Source organism: Acartia tonsa, chromosome 11, assembly GCF_053477335.1.
Source record: "Acartia tonsa isolate MP-2025a chromosome 11, ASM5347733v1, whole genome shotgun sequence".
NCBI lineage: Eukaryota > Metazoa > Arthropoda > Copepoda > Calanoida > Acartiidae > Acartia > Acartia tonsa.
The window spans coordinates 27,414,934-27,430,844 of NC_137270.1; the positions used below are offsets into that span (position 1 = coordinate 27,414,934).

The following is a 15,911-nucleotide window of genomic DNA, read 5'->3' on the forward strand; positions in this document are numbered from 1 at the left end:
GTAATGTGAAGCTTCTTATTGATCCAGGGAAAGTTTATAAATTTTTTGGGGAAATGTATCTTTTCCCTCCCAAAAAAAGATGACCCTCAAAATAAATTATTTTTGCTTCCCTTAAGTATTCCTAGAGGTTTTAGGGGCGCAGCCACTAGTATCCTTTAACCATTAACTCATTACATATTAAAACAGGTTTTAAAAGTATGTACATAAGAGTTATACCTATGAAATTTAGCACCCAATAATTTATTAAATTGTGATATTTAGACCTAAATTTTTCTTCAAAATTTCTGTCACCTTTGGTCTAGGGGTTAGTGTGGCAGTCGTGTGTTGGAAAGGTTCTTGGTTCAATTCCACCAAGAATTGAATGTGATTAAAGTTTTTATTCTGCTATGGACATTGGGACAATGGACAATAATTTTTGTTTCCTCTCATTTATATTTAGTTATTTTCCTCTCAAGTTGAAAAAAAATTTTAAAAGGAGGGTGGATATAATGTGTAAAAAAAGATTAGAGGAGATTTGTTCTAGGTAAACTTACTTTATTTGTAATATTATTAACTAAATTTTAATATAAAATTGCTTTACACCTATGTTCTAAGGGTTATTGCACCATCATGTGTAAGAAAGGTTTTCTGTTCAATTCCACCAAGAATTACATATGATTATTTCTAAAACCTTGTATAAAGTATGGAGAGTTATTTTGTCTGTAGATTAAGAATTCGATAACTACTGAACTAATGAAAACTTTTTAAATTGCCTTTTCCAAGTTTTTGAATTTTTTAAAAAACTAAAATTAAAACTGGTGGGTGCTCAACCAAACTCCCCCCTATTTTCCCATAAAAAAATAATAAAAGTCACCCTTCATCCCCCCAAATTTTTTTTTCTTCTGGGATTTGAACCCGGATGATAGATGGTTCAAAGCTGTTACCGTACCAAAAAGCTATCAGAGCTCCAATATTTCAAAATGAAAATTTGTCTTATTTTTAGATCATTAAGTATTATGATGTCTGTTTGTTTGTCTGTCTATATGTTTGTACTACAGGATCTCGCTAACTACTAAACCGATATGGTGCTCCTATTCAGGGTAGTTTCTTATAGGCACTGGGAAGGTTTACAACTATTTTGGGGGAGGGTACCATCACACTACCAGAAAAAAAATTGCCTTAGAAAAAAAATTAAACATCACCCCAAAATTAAAAATGGGATTTACTCGCCCCGGCCCTCCCCACCCAATAAAAATCACCCTACCCCCCAAAAAATTATTTTAATTCAGTTCTTCTTTTTCCAGTACCTATTGTTTAGTATTTTTTGTAATAACTTCATAATTACATTGTCATTAAGATTATGTGACATAAAAAGTTAGTCATAAAAATTATACCCATGAATAATTGTAATAAAAAGCACTTTTGTAAAAAAAACATTTTTCATAAGAGGTAAGTTTTTATGACAAATACATTTATTGCAAGTGTACATATGATAAGCATTTTAAAGACGATTATTTTTAAGACAAATTTAACCTGCGTACCATGGCTCAACATGTAGCGCATCTGCTTGTCATCATGGAGGTAATAGGTTCGAATCTCGGCCAGACACTGTGTGAAAACTGAAGACGTTAAATGGTTCATACTGCAGCTATGCCAGGTATGCAACATGTAAAGTTAGAGTATGAGGATTTCCTTGGCTCGTAAACAGGCATAACTCATAACCATAGGACTTTCTGGCAGGTAGTTGGTTGCTGGATAGATGTCACTTAAATTGGAAAGAATTGGTTCCCCTTAATTATCCAAGGTTCAACAAGAAGCGCATCTGCTTGTCATCAGGGAGGTAATAGGTTTGAATCTCGGCCAGACACTGCATTATAACTGAAGACATTAAATGGTTCCTACTGCTGCTATGGCAGGTGTGCAACATGTAAAGTTGGAGTAGGAGGATTTCCTTGGCTCATAAACAGGCGTAACTCATTACCATAAAACTTTTAGGCAGGTAGTTCAATAAAAAAAAGTTGGTTGCATGATAGATGTCACTTAAACTAATACAGAAAAGGAAAGAATTGGTTCCCCAAGGTTCAACAAGTAGCGCATCTGCTTGTCATCAGGGATGTAATAGGTTCGAATCTCGCGCAGACACTGCGTTATAACTGAAGACATTAAATGGTTCCTAGGTGCTAGGTGTGCAACATGAACAGGCGCAAAGGAAAGATATAATTCCCCTTAGTTATCCAGGGTTGTTGGACCTTGAGTTAATGTCATAGAAACCCTCGACCGTGGCTCAACATGTAGCGCATCGGCTCGTCGTCTGGGAGTTGATAGGCTTTGTACTGCATCATAACTAAAGATGTTGAAATAAATTCCTACTGCTAAAAAACTTGTATAAAACTTTGGGTACCAGTATAAAACTTTGGGTATCAGAATAAATTTTTGTCTATTAGTATAAAACTTTGGGTACCAGTATAAAACTTTGGGTACCAGAATAAATTTTTGGCTATTAGTATAAAATTTTGGGTACCAGTATAAAACTTTGGGTACCAGTATAAAACTTTGGGTACCAATATAAAATTTGGGTAACAGTATAAAATTTTGGGTACTCGTATAAAACTTAAGGTACCAGTATAAAACTTTGGGTACCAATATTAAAACAAAATTTTAGGTATTAGTATAAAATTTTGGGTACCAGTATAAAACTTTTGGTACCAGTATAAAACTTTGGGTACCAGTATAAATTTGGGTACCAGTATAAAATTTGGGTAACTGTATAAAACTTTGGGTACCAGTATAAAACTTTGGGTACCAGTATAAAATTTGGGTACCTGTATAAAACTTTGGGTACCAGTAAAAAACTTTGGGTACCAGTATAAATTTTTAGTACCAGTATAAAACTTTTGGTACCAGTTTAAAACTTTGGGTACCAGTATAAAACTTTGGGTACCAGTATAAAACTTTGGGTTCTAGTATAAAACTTTGGGTACCAGTAAAAAACTTTGGGTACCAGTATAAATTTTTAGTACCAGTATAAAACTTTGGGTACCAGTTTAAAACTTTGGGTACCAGTATAAAACTTTGGGTACCAGTATAAAACTTTGGGTTCTAGTATAAAACTTTTGGTACAAGTATAAAACTTTGGGTACCAGAATAAAATTTGAGTACTAGTCTAAAACTTTGGGTACCTGTATAAAAACTTTGGGTACCAGAATAAAATTTGAGTACTATTATAAAACTTTAGGTACTAAAATAAAACTTTGGATACCAGAATAAAATTTGAGTACTAGTATATAATTTTGGGTACTAGTATAAAACTTTGGGTACCAGTATAAAACTTTGGGTACCAGTATAAAATTTTGGGTACCAGTATAAAACTTTGGGTACCAGTATAAAACTTTGGGTACCAGAATAAAACTTTGGGTACCAGTATAAAATTTTGGGTACCAGTATAAAACTTTGGGTACCAGTATAAAACTTTGTGTACCAGTATAAAACTTTGGTTACCAGTAAAATTTGGGTACCAGTATAAAACTTTGGGTTCTAGTCTAAAACTTTGGGTACCATTATAAAACTTTGGGTACCAGACTAAAACTTTGGGTACCAGTATAAAACTTTGAGTACCAGTATAAAACTTTGGGTACTAGAATAAAACTTTGGGTGCCAGAATAAAATTTGAGTACTAGTATATAATTTTGGGTACCAGTATATAACTTTGGGTACTAGAATAAAACTTTGGGTACCAGAATAAACTTTGGGTACCAGTATAAAACTTTGGGTACCAGTATAAAATTTGGGTACTAATTCTGAATCAAACATTTGAAAAAATCCTGCTGTCCTCCCCCCTCTTCCCTCCACTGTTATTCTCACAACCCCTAACCACCCTCAACTCTCCAAAAAATGTCCTAGAATGCATTTAAAAAATCCAATTTAGCCGAAGCCTCAGCTGCAAAGCTTATTTTATAATCAGCCATAAGATCAGCCACAAGGCTTAATATTGTATTCAGCCGCAGCCGCATTCAGCTGCGCGGCTGAATTTAATTCAGCCACAGCCTCAGCCGCACGGCTTTCAGTAAGCCGCAGCCTCAGAATCAGCCGCGAGGCTTAATTATGTTATCAGCCACTCTCAGCCTCAGCCTCACTCAGCCGCGCGGCTTAATTTTCCAATCAGCCACTGTAAGCCGCAGCCGCTATGAGCCGCGTGGCTTTCAGTAAGCCGCAGCCTCAGCCACAAATCCTTCAGCCACTGTAAGCCTCAGCCACCCTCAGCCACTGTAAGCCTCAGCCGCTCGAAGCCTCAGCCACAAAATTCCAATTCAGCCACTGTAAGCCTCAGCCACCCCAATTCTTATTAAGCCTCAGCCGCATTCAGCCGCAGCCACTCTCAGCCGCACTAAGCCTCAGCCACTCTCAGCCTCAGCCACTTCCATAACTTTAAGCAGCCGCAGCCGCAGCCGCAGCCGCAAATTAGGATTCAGCCGCAGCCGCAGCCGCGCGGCTGATAGCGCGGCTTCCGAACCCTGGAGAAAAGTATTCATGCATTGGAACCAAAAAATAAAATAGTTTTTAAATAGTAAGTATCTGTATGCCAATATGTGAAATTTTAGGGTAGAATTAAATTATATGATCATGTAGAAAAGTTATACAAATTTACATTAAAGGTCTTTAAAGTTACCTACTCCCGACTTTTTATTTTAAATTTTATAAACGAATTTTCCTGTGACCAATTGTAAATTAGTCCAGTTGTTCAAGAGATATAACTAGCCAGACATCAAGTCATTTTTAAAAAATAGAAATTCTTTAACAAAATATTGTTGTTTTATCAGAATTCGTAAAACAACAAAGTATGTATTCTAAGCTTTAAACTTTTTAATCTAAACAAAACCTTATCACACTTCGTTCTAACTTTTATTTTACAAGAAAAAGCAAATATTTGTGTCTTTTTTTGTTTAACTTAGCTTTTTAAAAATAGCTATTATTTTTGAAAGTCTATTTTTAACATGCTTCTAACTAAAACTTAATTCAGAGTTGAAATAAAAAACCTAATAAGCTCTAAAAACGAAGGAAGAACAGACAAGCAATTGGAATGATACTTAAGTATAACAGATATATAGATATGACTAGAATAGATGGTTCATTGGTCCACTTAATTTTCTTTAAAAAATCTGTCTTCTATCTTAAATAGAAAAAAAATCATCTTTTGCATTACAGACAAATTTTCAAAGTGCACTGGTCAGGAAAATCTGTATAACAAAAATTTGCTGTCTATGAGATCAAATGACCAGCAGGAGATTACCAATAGACTGACAGACCAAGTAAATTATTTACTGGATGCTATAAGGTATAAAAAAAACTTCACTAAAAATCAGCCTTCTATTATGAATGGCAGCAAAGATGATTTATTTTTAACCTAAAGGTAGCTGACAGACGAACATTTTGAATTACAGAGTAGCTTTGTTACTGCAACAATGTTAGATCAATTAAATTGTATTGTTTAAGCTGATATTCTAATCTAAAGCCAGAAAAACTTAAAGGGTTAGATTTGAAAACATTCAACCAGTGATTTTATTTCATAAATACTTAATTGTGAAGATTTAACTATCAATAGGAAAAGAAAGAAATGAAAGGAGAAAAAAAATTCCAAGGACAAGAGATAAATGATAATTTTACGCCAGTATTTTTTTTTTGATTAGCTTAGTGTGTTTTATCATATTATTGTATATACAATTGAAAGTTGGGGTGCAAAATAGTGACCCTTGATTTAATTTTTAAAAAAACATAGATACATGATACAGACAATCAATTTACCATTTTAATACTTCTTTTTTTTAATCTCCAATCTGTGTAGCTTGTAAATATTGTTATTTCAAAATAAAGGATTCACAAAACAAAAGACTAAAGGATCAAAATCTGCCATTATCCCTGATGCATAACTCTATTTGTATGTATGAAGAAGAGTGCAGAAAAGTAAAAACTGATTTTAAACTATTTTCAATTTCAAACTTAAACTTTTCTGACGTTTATTTAAGGAAAGGATAAAAGTGAGGCATATGCCATCATCCAAAAAAATGTTGAACCAGACAAACCAAAGCACTTAGTTTTGAAACAGTTGAAAGATGAAAATTTAACATTTGGATAATGCATATTACAATGAAATAAAAAAAAAATCTGATTATAATATATCAGCTAACTAAAACATCTTTTCTCTAATGAATAAGAGGACAGTCATACAAACAAAGTGATTTATATAGTAGCCTTAACATCAAGAAATTATTTATGAATGTGATAGTTTTCAAAAAAAAAACTTTAACCTTTTCTCCAAAGGGCGGGATTCTCATTTGATTTTAAAGTAATCATCTAGAAAATCCAGAGCATAATCCGCTTTTGATGTGATGTGATACTAGGTCAAGTAACATCCAACAGACCATCCACCCTTTGATGGCATTTTTAATGTCTAAAGTTATGACGTGGTGTTAAGCAGAAATTCGAACCTGACACCTCCCTGATGACAAGCAGATGCGTTATTGGATGAGATACGGTTACAGGTTTAACATTAAGAACTACACAAACCATTTTAGAAAATTTCCCCTTCCTTTAAAAATATCAACTATCCCTAATACCTGAGTAAAAGTAAAGTGTGAAATTCTGAAAGTTTTAAAAAGAAAATTGTTAAACAACTCACTGATGCAAACAGAAGAATACTCTTGCATTTGTTTCAAATTACATTCTTTCATTTGCTATATTTCTAACTTTCTAGTAACCTATATTTCAATGTCCTTTTCTCTACCTCTTTCAAATTAAGACTGAAACCTACCATATTGTGTTCCTGTTTTAATGATACTAAACCTAGCAAATTTTCTTTTAGCAAATTCTTTCTCTCCAACAGGTTTGAAATGAGTAGGCAATTCTGCCACAGTGTCATATTGATTTGAGATTTTGGTTTGTAGAGAAGCTTTGTTGTGCTGAAGCAAATTTTCATATTCATGGATTTTCTCACCCTCTGTACTAGAAGATCTAAAAGTAGAAAAATATGAGTAATAGAAATAATATTCTAAAGTAACTCTGAAAAGAATAATATATCCATAAATATTCTTTTAAGCAGAGTGAGGTAATAATTTTTATGATTTTTAAAATAATTAAATCATTCTTATAGAATTCTTAGGGGGTTAAACTTCTTGAATAAAAATTGATTTGAACAGATCAGAAAGTTTGTAAAAGTACTAAATCTAATTGCTGCTCTGAACAACTAGAAAAAAATTTATAGAGACCATCGTTTAAGAAATCCTTGTAACCTTGCAGAAGGCTAGAAAGCATTGATTTTAAATATTTTTTTTTTCTAAATTATGAAAATCACCAAACCTTGTAATAAAATATTCTTTTACATTACAGTGTAATGAAATACATATGAACATTTGGAGGATGTACTCTTATTTTAGAGAGGCTGCGATATAATTACAGTTTATTCATTTTGCAAAAAAAATAGAAATAAAAAGAACATTGAATTTAAACATAATGCTAACCAAAATCTGGGATAATCTCAAGATTAAATCTCAACTTTTATGCATATAAATTTTATAAAGAGAAAATATTATAGATAATTTATATGCACATAAGAGCTCTCTAATAAAAAGCTTTATTTCTAATTTCAAAAAGGCAAACAGAAAACCTTGAGTAGAGATAAGTTCATCTGTTTTATAAAAAATAAGAAATTTTGGTGCACTACTGAAATTACAACTGACTTACCCTTGTAATAGCTGATTGTGTAGATTTTCTATAGATTTGTTATAAGACCAGGCTGTTTTTAGAGTTTCTTCTCTAAATAAATGGATAGATTAGTTAATTTAAAAAAGTGAAAAGCAGAATAACTATAAATAAATATTACTGACAAAAAAGTAAAACGTTACAGGAATATGTCTGCTATTGTTATTTTTTATAAATTGAAAATAAATTACAAAAATTTAAAATTATTAAGAACAAACAAAAAATAAAAATTGTAAACAAATAGCTTAAATATTATAATATTTGATAGAGTAAACAATATGCTAATATCTAAATAATATAATATTTAAATCTATTGATTTTCATAAAAAATAAATATCTAAATAACAAAATATTATAATACTTTTGTTAGTAAATAAAACAAAATACTAAAGAAAAGACAATAACTCTAAAATTCTAAAAAAAATCCATCCTTTACATTAAACCGTTTGAAAAATTAATTTCTTTAGAATCAAAATTAATTGTCATAAATCAGGTTACATAAAACAAGGATGACATTACCCATAAAAGCAAAGCTCAACAAATACAAATATTATAAAAGTATACCACTTAAGGAAAACATAAAATTATTTTTTGAGCTAGATATATTTGATGTAATTCTGAAGAAAAATATCAATAAAAACAAACAACACCAAAGCATGTAAAAATCCTCAAAACATACACAAAATAAGTATTCTTTATTTAAAAACTTTATAAAAAAAGATCTCTCTGGGTCTCTCTGAGTTTAAAAAGATTTAACTACTTCCTCTAAAGAATTAGGAAAATATGTACTTAAGTATGATTAATTTTACAAGTTTTAATGCACAATTCTGATATTTACATATTTTAATGTTGCAACTTGTTTGAATTTTTAAGTAAAAAAATAACTAGATAAAATAATACTAACCTTTTGCTTGTTCTTAAACAGATCTTTTGTCTTTTCTTCAGTTTCATTTCCTCATTAAACTGTTTTACAAATTTTTATACACATTTCAGTTCCTTTAGAAGGAATCCAAAGTAATATTTAATACAAAATCAAATCACCTAATCTATAACAAAATAACCTAAATTACCGAATCTATAACAAAATAACCCCAAATCAATACCAAGAAGTGAGTCTTATAATTCTGATTCTATCCATTAATTGTTTCAAAACAGTTTTTGATTAGAAACATTAGAAATTTCAGTGTTTAATTCTATTTTAACAGCAGTGCCTGTTATTCCAAATATCTAACTATGCATTGTATCTTTCTCTTAGAAGCGCAAAGCTTTTTTTCTGTAAGCAACAATTTCGATTGGAGAGGGATAAAAAAATTGGAAAAAAAATTTTCTTCAAGTTTTTTTGTTTGTTTATTTTATCACTGTTGGCTGCTCCCGGCCTAGTATACAAGGGCCCTTCTATTAGTGAGGGTGCACAGTTATGGAATCTCGACCACAAAGAAATTTTTATCCAATCTTGACAAGTGAGGTATTTTTGGAAAGAGGAATATACATAGAAAACGCCTATGTAAATTAGAAAATCCGCAGAAATCATATTTGCAAGTTATTTGCAAAAATCTGCAATGTTAATTTGCAAAATTAATTTCATGCCCTAAATGACTGATTTAGAAAAAAATCTTTTTATGAAATGTGTTTATCTATAAGTTTAGAACATGATTAAGGCAAAAAAAATTTCTTTAGTGTTACTTTTTTCACCTTATATATGAAAAAAGTAGTTTATCACATTTTATGATAAAAAAAGGTATAGGAACAAAAAATATGTTTTTTCTTGATGTAAACACAATAATTAGCATAAAATCTATCATCCTAAATGTAAAAATCAGATATAGAATCCTTTTTAGAGCAAATATAGTGCAAAACGTAATCAAGACATTTTTGCAAAGTATGAAAATCTAAAGAAAATAGTTCTTTTTGATTTTGATATACATATCAGATAAATGTATATAAAATTAGTGATCAAAAACTATAAAACATGTTATAAGTTTTTTCAACACTGTCATTGATTAAATTGCACTTTTAGGTTTAAGAATTACTGAAGCAGTGCATAAAAACTCTTTTTATGTAGTAATTAAACAAAATAAATGCCAAAAAAAACAACTACAAAATGGTCTACTGCATTATAAAAAACGCCTAATTGTTGATTTGAATTTATTTTCTTTAATAACTTAATAAAAAGAGTTTTTATGTGCAACTTTGGTAATGAGCAAACCTAAAAGTGCATTTTAATCAATGATAGGGTTGAAAAAAGTTATAACTTGTTTTATAGTTTTTGATCACTAATTTTATATACATTTATCTGATATGTATATCAAAATCAAAAAGAACTATTTTCTTTAGATTTTCATACTTACCAAAAATGTCTTGATTACTTTTTGCACTATATTTGCTCTAAAAAGGAGTCTATATCTGATTTTTACATTTAGGATGATAGATTTTATGCCAATTATTGTGTTTACATCAAGAAAAATAATATTTTTTGTTCCTATGCCTTTTTTTATCATAAATTGTGAGAAACTGCTTTTATCATATATAAGGTGAAAAAAGTAACAATAAAGAAAATTTTCTTGCCTTAATTATGTTCTAAACTTATAGATAAACACATTTCATAAAAAGATTTTTTTCTAAATCAGTCATTTAGGGCATGAAATTAATTTTGCAAATTAACATTGCAGATTTTTGCAAATAACTTGCAAATATGATTTCTGCGGATTTTCTAATTTACATAGGCGTTTTCTATGTATATTCCTCTTTCCAAAAATACCTCACTTGTCAAGATTGGATAAAAAAATCTTTATGGTCGAGATTTCTTATCTGTGGGTGGGCAGACAATGTAAACCTAAAACAATCCCATCTTAGCTTTAGCTTCCCCAAAATGGAGATTTCAATCAGTGGACAAACAAAAATCCTTTCTATTTCATAAAATAAGATTGAAATGAATAGCTAAAAGATAAATTTAATTTTTACTACTGCAAAGGATTGAGGCAAATTAATATTTGTGCAGATTTCATATCCCTTTCCCTGGTTAAGTCAGTTTCTTATTGAATTCAAGAAAGAATCAAAAAGTTTTTTTCTCTCTCTCTTCCTCTATCTCTTTCTATGTTAGATCAGAAAAAAAGTTACTTTTTCTTCTCTTTTACACTTGTCCATGTAAAACAGAATAAAATTAGTATAACTGGGTAGATACAGCTTGATATGAAATTTACTATTGGGCACTCGTAACATGTATTATAATTATTAATAACTAAAAGGGTATAATAATAGCAGATAGGAAAGCAGATCAATACCTTAGCAGTTCAAACATTTTTTCTATAATAAAAAAAATCAGATGACTTGTTGTAACTTTTGAAGAGGTTGTCCTTGTTTTATCTAGAATTTTCTAGTTACATTACAGTTACACCATAAGAGATAACTAAAGAGGCAGGGTAGTTGGAAAGAAGGAGAAATATAAAAGGGAGGTAATCCTAAACTTTGTTTTTTCTTCTTTTGTGATGTACATTTCCTGCCGAACATATATCATTCATTTTTAAAAACCGCACTGATTGACATTTAGACATTTTTCACTCTAAGTAATAATTGTATTGAATGAGTTCCTGTTATGTCTTTTTGCGAATACTATGCATATGTGACAAATGAGGAAATGATTACCAACTCTTTTTCTATACATATTAGCCTGGGCCTTTTTAGAACCAATGAAAGAAAGATTTTCCTAAAAAGCTTTCACTTGATCCTAGATGCATTGCTCTGACATTAAAGTATACTTATTTTGCATTTTTGCCTGATTTTCTTGTTCCCATTATGAGTAAAATCTAGCAATGTTGTAAGAAATATATTTTTATTTAATATTTCATTGCGTATTATTTTTAAAGCTATATATTCATTTTGATAAAATAAACAATAATAAAAAAAACATCTATATATGTATGTGTACAAAAAATATTATTAGATTAAACATAATTAGTTTTCCTTCTTCATTGGTATTGTGAAATTAATATATTTGATTATCTTTGCCTGTCTTTGAAATATAATTCCTAGCAACAGAAGTACTATTTTGTTTGTTGTTTTTTGTAGCAAATCTTCATTATACACATAATTTTATTGATGCTACCATTGAATGGAATAAGTCATATATGTTAAACTGCAAGGCACTTATATAAAAGATATCATATTTATTATTTATATAGGTTGTCTTTCAATTTTCTTCATTGATTACATAAATTTAAAAAAAACTACTTCATTCTTTTCTTTTTTATAAAAATAAAATAAGATTCTTGGTTTGTATGTTTAATGACTAACACTAATAGTTTGTATAACATCATTAAAACATTTTAATGGTCTTCTATTCTAGACGAAACAAAAGGATTAACTTATTTAAGATCTTCATTAGAAAAGTAAAAAGAATAACTAAATAGTTTAAAATGTAATTATGCAAGGGACAATTTTATATGTAATATAAAATTTAAAAAAGACCATATCAATTAATAACTATACAAAACATTTTATTTTATATTTTAATATTGTTAACACAAATTCATATTCCTTATTGATGCACCTGGGAATTTGAATATCAATAAATGTTATGTGAATACACTTTCAAGATTTTGTATAATTTTTAAGATTATGATTGTTTGCTGTTGCATTAGAATTTTATATTGGTATGATCTCAATGTCTTGATTTCAGTATGGAAAATATTAAAATAAATCCCTCCTTTGAGCTTTTTTAAAACTTTGCATTCGTTGAATATGGCAGGTGTCCTTTTTCAATCCGATCCGATAATGAGGGTAACTGATTAATAAAAGATGAAGGAGATTTAAAGCATCCAATCTTATGAAACTTTAGGTTGACTTTGATCTACTATAGATCAATATTTTTATCTTTTCCATCTTGATTGAAAATATTGAACTATTCTAAAGAAAGATATACAATGAATGAATTTCAAAGAAAAAATTACATTTCTATTCATAAAGAAATTTTGAAATAAATATGGTATCTGTTAAATCTTTCTATCAATATTTATCTATACTTATGCAACATGCTATCTATAAATGTTTTTTGAAACAGAAAGTTTTCAGATTGAAAAAGTTTAATTTGTTATCTATCCATATATTTATTTATCTTTCATCCTTTCAATTCTTGTCAAGGATAAATGTAAATTAACTTAAGCTATCTTAAAAACAATATTTCAAAGCTAAAAAGGCTGAATTTAATTTTCCAACGATTATTGAGAGGTTGATATATTTATCATCCAAAATAATATCCCTTTATCCCTAATTTTGTGCTGTCTAAATCCAAATGAATTTCTTCATCTTTTTACATAACTTATACTATCCAAAATTTAATATCCTAAAAGATGTTGAAAATATTAAAATTTTATAAATAAAAGAATCTTAGAAATATCTTCCATATTAATGAGTTAAAAGACTTGGTTTATCATACAAAAATATATGAAAGAAATGTTAGTAAATCAAATACAAATTATGCTTAAAGACAATAAGATTTGCAACCATGACTAAAAACAATTAATTAGCATTTAAAATAAAATTATATTAAAAAGAAGTATTGAGTAACATATACTATTAATGTTCTATCAATAATCTAGCATATTTAATCAGAAATATGAAAACTTCAAAAATTAATTAGCTTAATTTTCAAAGTCCCTTCTTTATTCGTTTTATACAAGTACTAAAACATACAACCCAAGTAACAAAATAATAAATATTATTATTTTATCATAAAAAACAAAACATTTTAAGCTTTCCAATGCAATGTAAAAACAAACAAGCCCAATATATAGTTGTTAGTATGATATAGAGTAAAATAGTTAAGATGTACTCACCCCTGGTTGTGTTTGATTATATTTTGCCCAGGCATAGTTCTCTTTTTCCTGAAATGTATAACATAATCTGTCTAATTTGAGTATTTTTATATTATTTAATTATATAGATAATAGTCAAATTAAATACTAATAAAGGTTGAAAAAATATATAATAGCTCAAAAATATATTATTTTGTAAGCAATGGAAATAAATACCAAGTGGATTAGTAAAAGAATTAGTCCTACAATTTACCAACAAAAATAATTTTAGTAAGATTTATGATATTAAATGTAAATTAGAGACAAAAGAAATAATTATATTAGAAAATATAAAAATTATAAAAATAATTATGAAATCGCTACAAAAATGTAGGAAAGCCTATTTAAAAAATCTTGGAAACTTTTGTATCACCATAAGAAAAGTATATAAAGATTAACCTGGAACCACGAGAAGTAATTTTCCTGCACATGCTAATCTTCTGAGATATTGTATACAAAACACCTACAAATATAATTTTCTATGAGAAAAAAAGAGGGTATTTTTTGGTTATTTCCGTAAACTAGTGTGTCAGCTTTTAGTCAAATGCACTTATTAAGTCCAACTGCTCCTAATTTTGACCATTGACAAACAAAAAATTGAAAATTCTTGTTTTTTTTTACAACAGATCTATAGTATATATTTATATACAGATAACTATCTACCTCCCTTTTCCAGTGACCTTTTTTGTCTCCTAGCGAATTGTTTTCTGCTACTCGTTAATATTCCTGACACTATTGGTTGATTTTCCAATACCCAAGACCCAATTGAGAGTCGACACAAGGTCCTCAGGATGGGGGCATACAGTTATTTAACCCCTTCCCCCTATAGTGTTTTACTATATTTTTTTTGCAATGGAAAACATTTTAGTCATTTCCATTCCAAGAGAAAATTTGTCCTAAGTAGCTTTTAAAAAATATGATTAGTGCATGATTCTTGTTATAATTTTTAAAAATTAATGTAACAATTTTAAATATTCAGGAAAATTTACTGGAAATTGGTCAGGTGTGTAATAATAAAATTTAAAACTTAAATAATAAAATGGAGCATATAAAATATTGTGTAGCGTATAATATTATGGAAAATGTATATTTATGAAGATGATAGTAAAGTTTAGTGTAACAGTTGGTTCTTATTATTCATTTCTAACCAAACTGAATTATATGCATATACAAAATCTACAGGGGGCTCAATATCTTTAAAAAAACTAATGTTTTTCTATTGATTCAAGTTTTAGTATTTTGATTTTAAGCTCGTAGAAAAAATAATAATTAAGTTAAATAAAGTGCCTTCTTTTAAAATATTTAAAATGCTAAAACTTTAGCATCTGGAATAGTTATTTGTTGGTACCCAGTATGTTATTATGTACTATGAGTATAATAAAGCTATTATATGTATACGTGTATTTCGTATTTTGTTCTACTTTATACTGGACAAACATAAACAAATGTTTTTTCCTTAAACATTGAACATATTGTTAGGAACATCTAAAACCAATTAAACTTAGTTTTCATGGAAATTTTAAAAATGAGTCCTATTGTCTTCAAACTTTCAAAGCAAGAAAGTTTAAAAATGGCCAAGATAAGCTAATTTTCAAATAGATAGACACACAGAAATACCACCGCTCTGTCAGAAACATATCAAATTAATGCATAGAACGACTAGAAGATAAATTCCGGTGCTTTTGGCCTTTACGTTGATTTAAAAATCCAAAAAAATGGCCAAGATATTCAAAAGTATTTATTGACAGACAAAATACATCCTGCCACATTTCCCTTTGGAAAATCAACATGCAGATGCTGCATTAAAACTCTATAACTACTTTTAAAGATGCATCTTCAAATACTGCATAGACGATTAGAAATTATTGTCTCATGTTTTCAAGGTTTTTCGGGCTATACAAATATCAGAAAGCCTTTATTTAATCCTTTTTTTAACTCCTTTTTTCAGAATAGCCTAAAAATAAATTTAAACAAAGTTTTATATTCATTACCTAATGAGTTTATTATAAACAGAATATATTTTTTTAGAATTCTCTTGAAATGCATAAAATTGTAACCTAAACCATAAAAACAATTTAGAAATTAAAAACTCTCACAATATTTTGGTGGATAGAAATTGGATAATCTCAATTTGTTTCATTCATCATATTGTAGGTACAAGTTTGAAATTGAAATATTTTTAAAACAATTATTTGTCTTTATTGTATAAGACTTAAATTGATATAAATCCCTAGTGAGATAAACCAGCTTATACCTACGACGAAATTTATTAGAAAAAAAATGACGAAACCTGTACTTGATTTTCAGTTGTCATTGGAGGACAACACATAG

General features: G+C 28.9%; 1 protein-coding gene across 4 annotated transcripts in view; it reads right to left on the reverse strand.

The window, feature by feature from the left end:
• Positions 1-15,911, reverse strand: part of LOC145332709 (fasciclin-2-like) — a 137,848-nt gene that overhangs the window by 14,015 nt on the left and 107,922 nt on the right. For 3 of the 4 annotated variants that reach the window (XM_080177734.1, XM_080177733.1, XM_080177732.1), the window contains 4 exons: positions 13,980-14,043; positions 13,563-13,610; positions 7,714-7,785; positions 6,817-6,984 (listed from right to left, as the gene is read on the reverse strand). In XM_080177734.1, coding sequence (XP_080033860.1) covers positions 6,817-6,984; positions 7,714-7,785; positions 13,563-13,610; positions 13,980-14,043 — 352 coding nt within the window. The remainder of the gene's footprint in view (positions 1-6,816; positions 6,985-7,713; positions 7,786-13,562; positions 13,611-13,979; positions 14,044-15,911) is intronic. The other variant, XM_080177735.1, reaches the window with a different exon arrangement.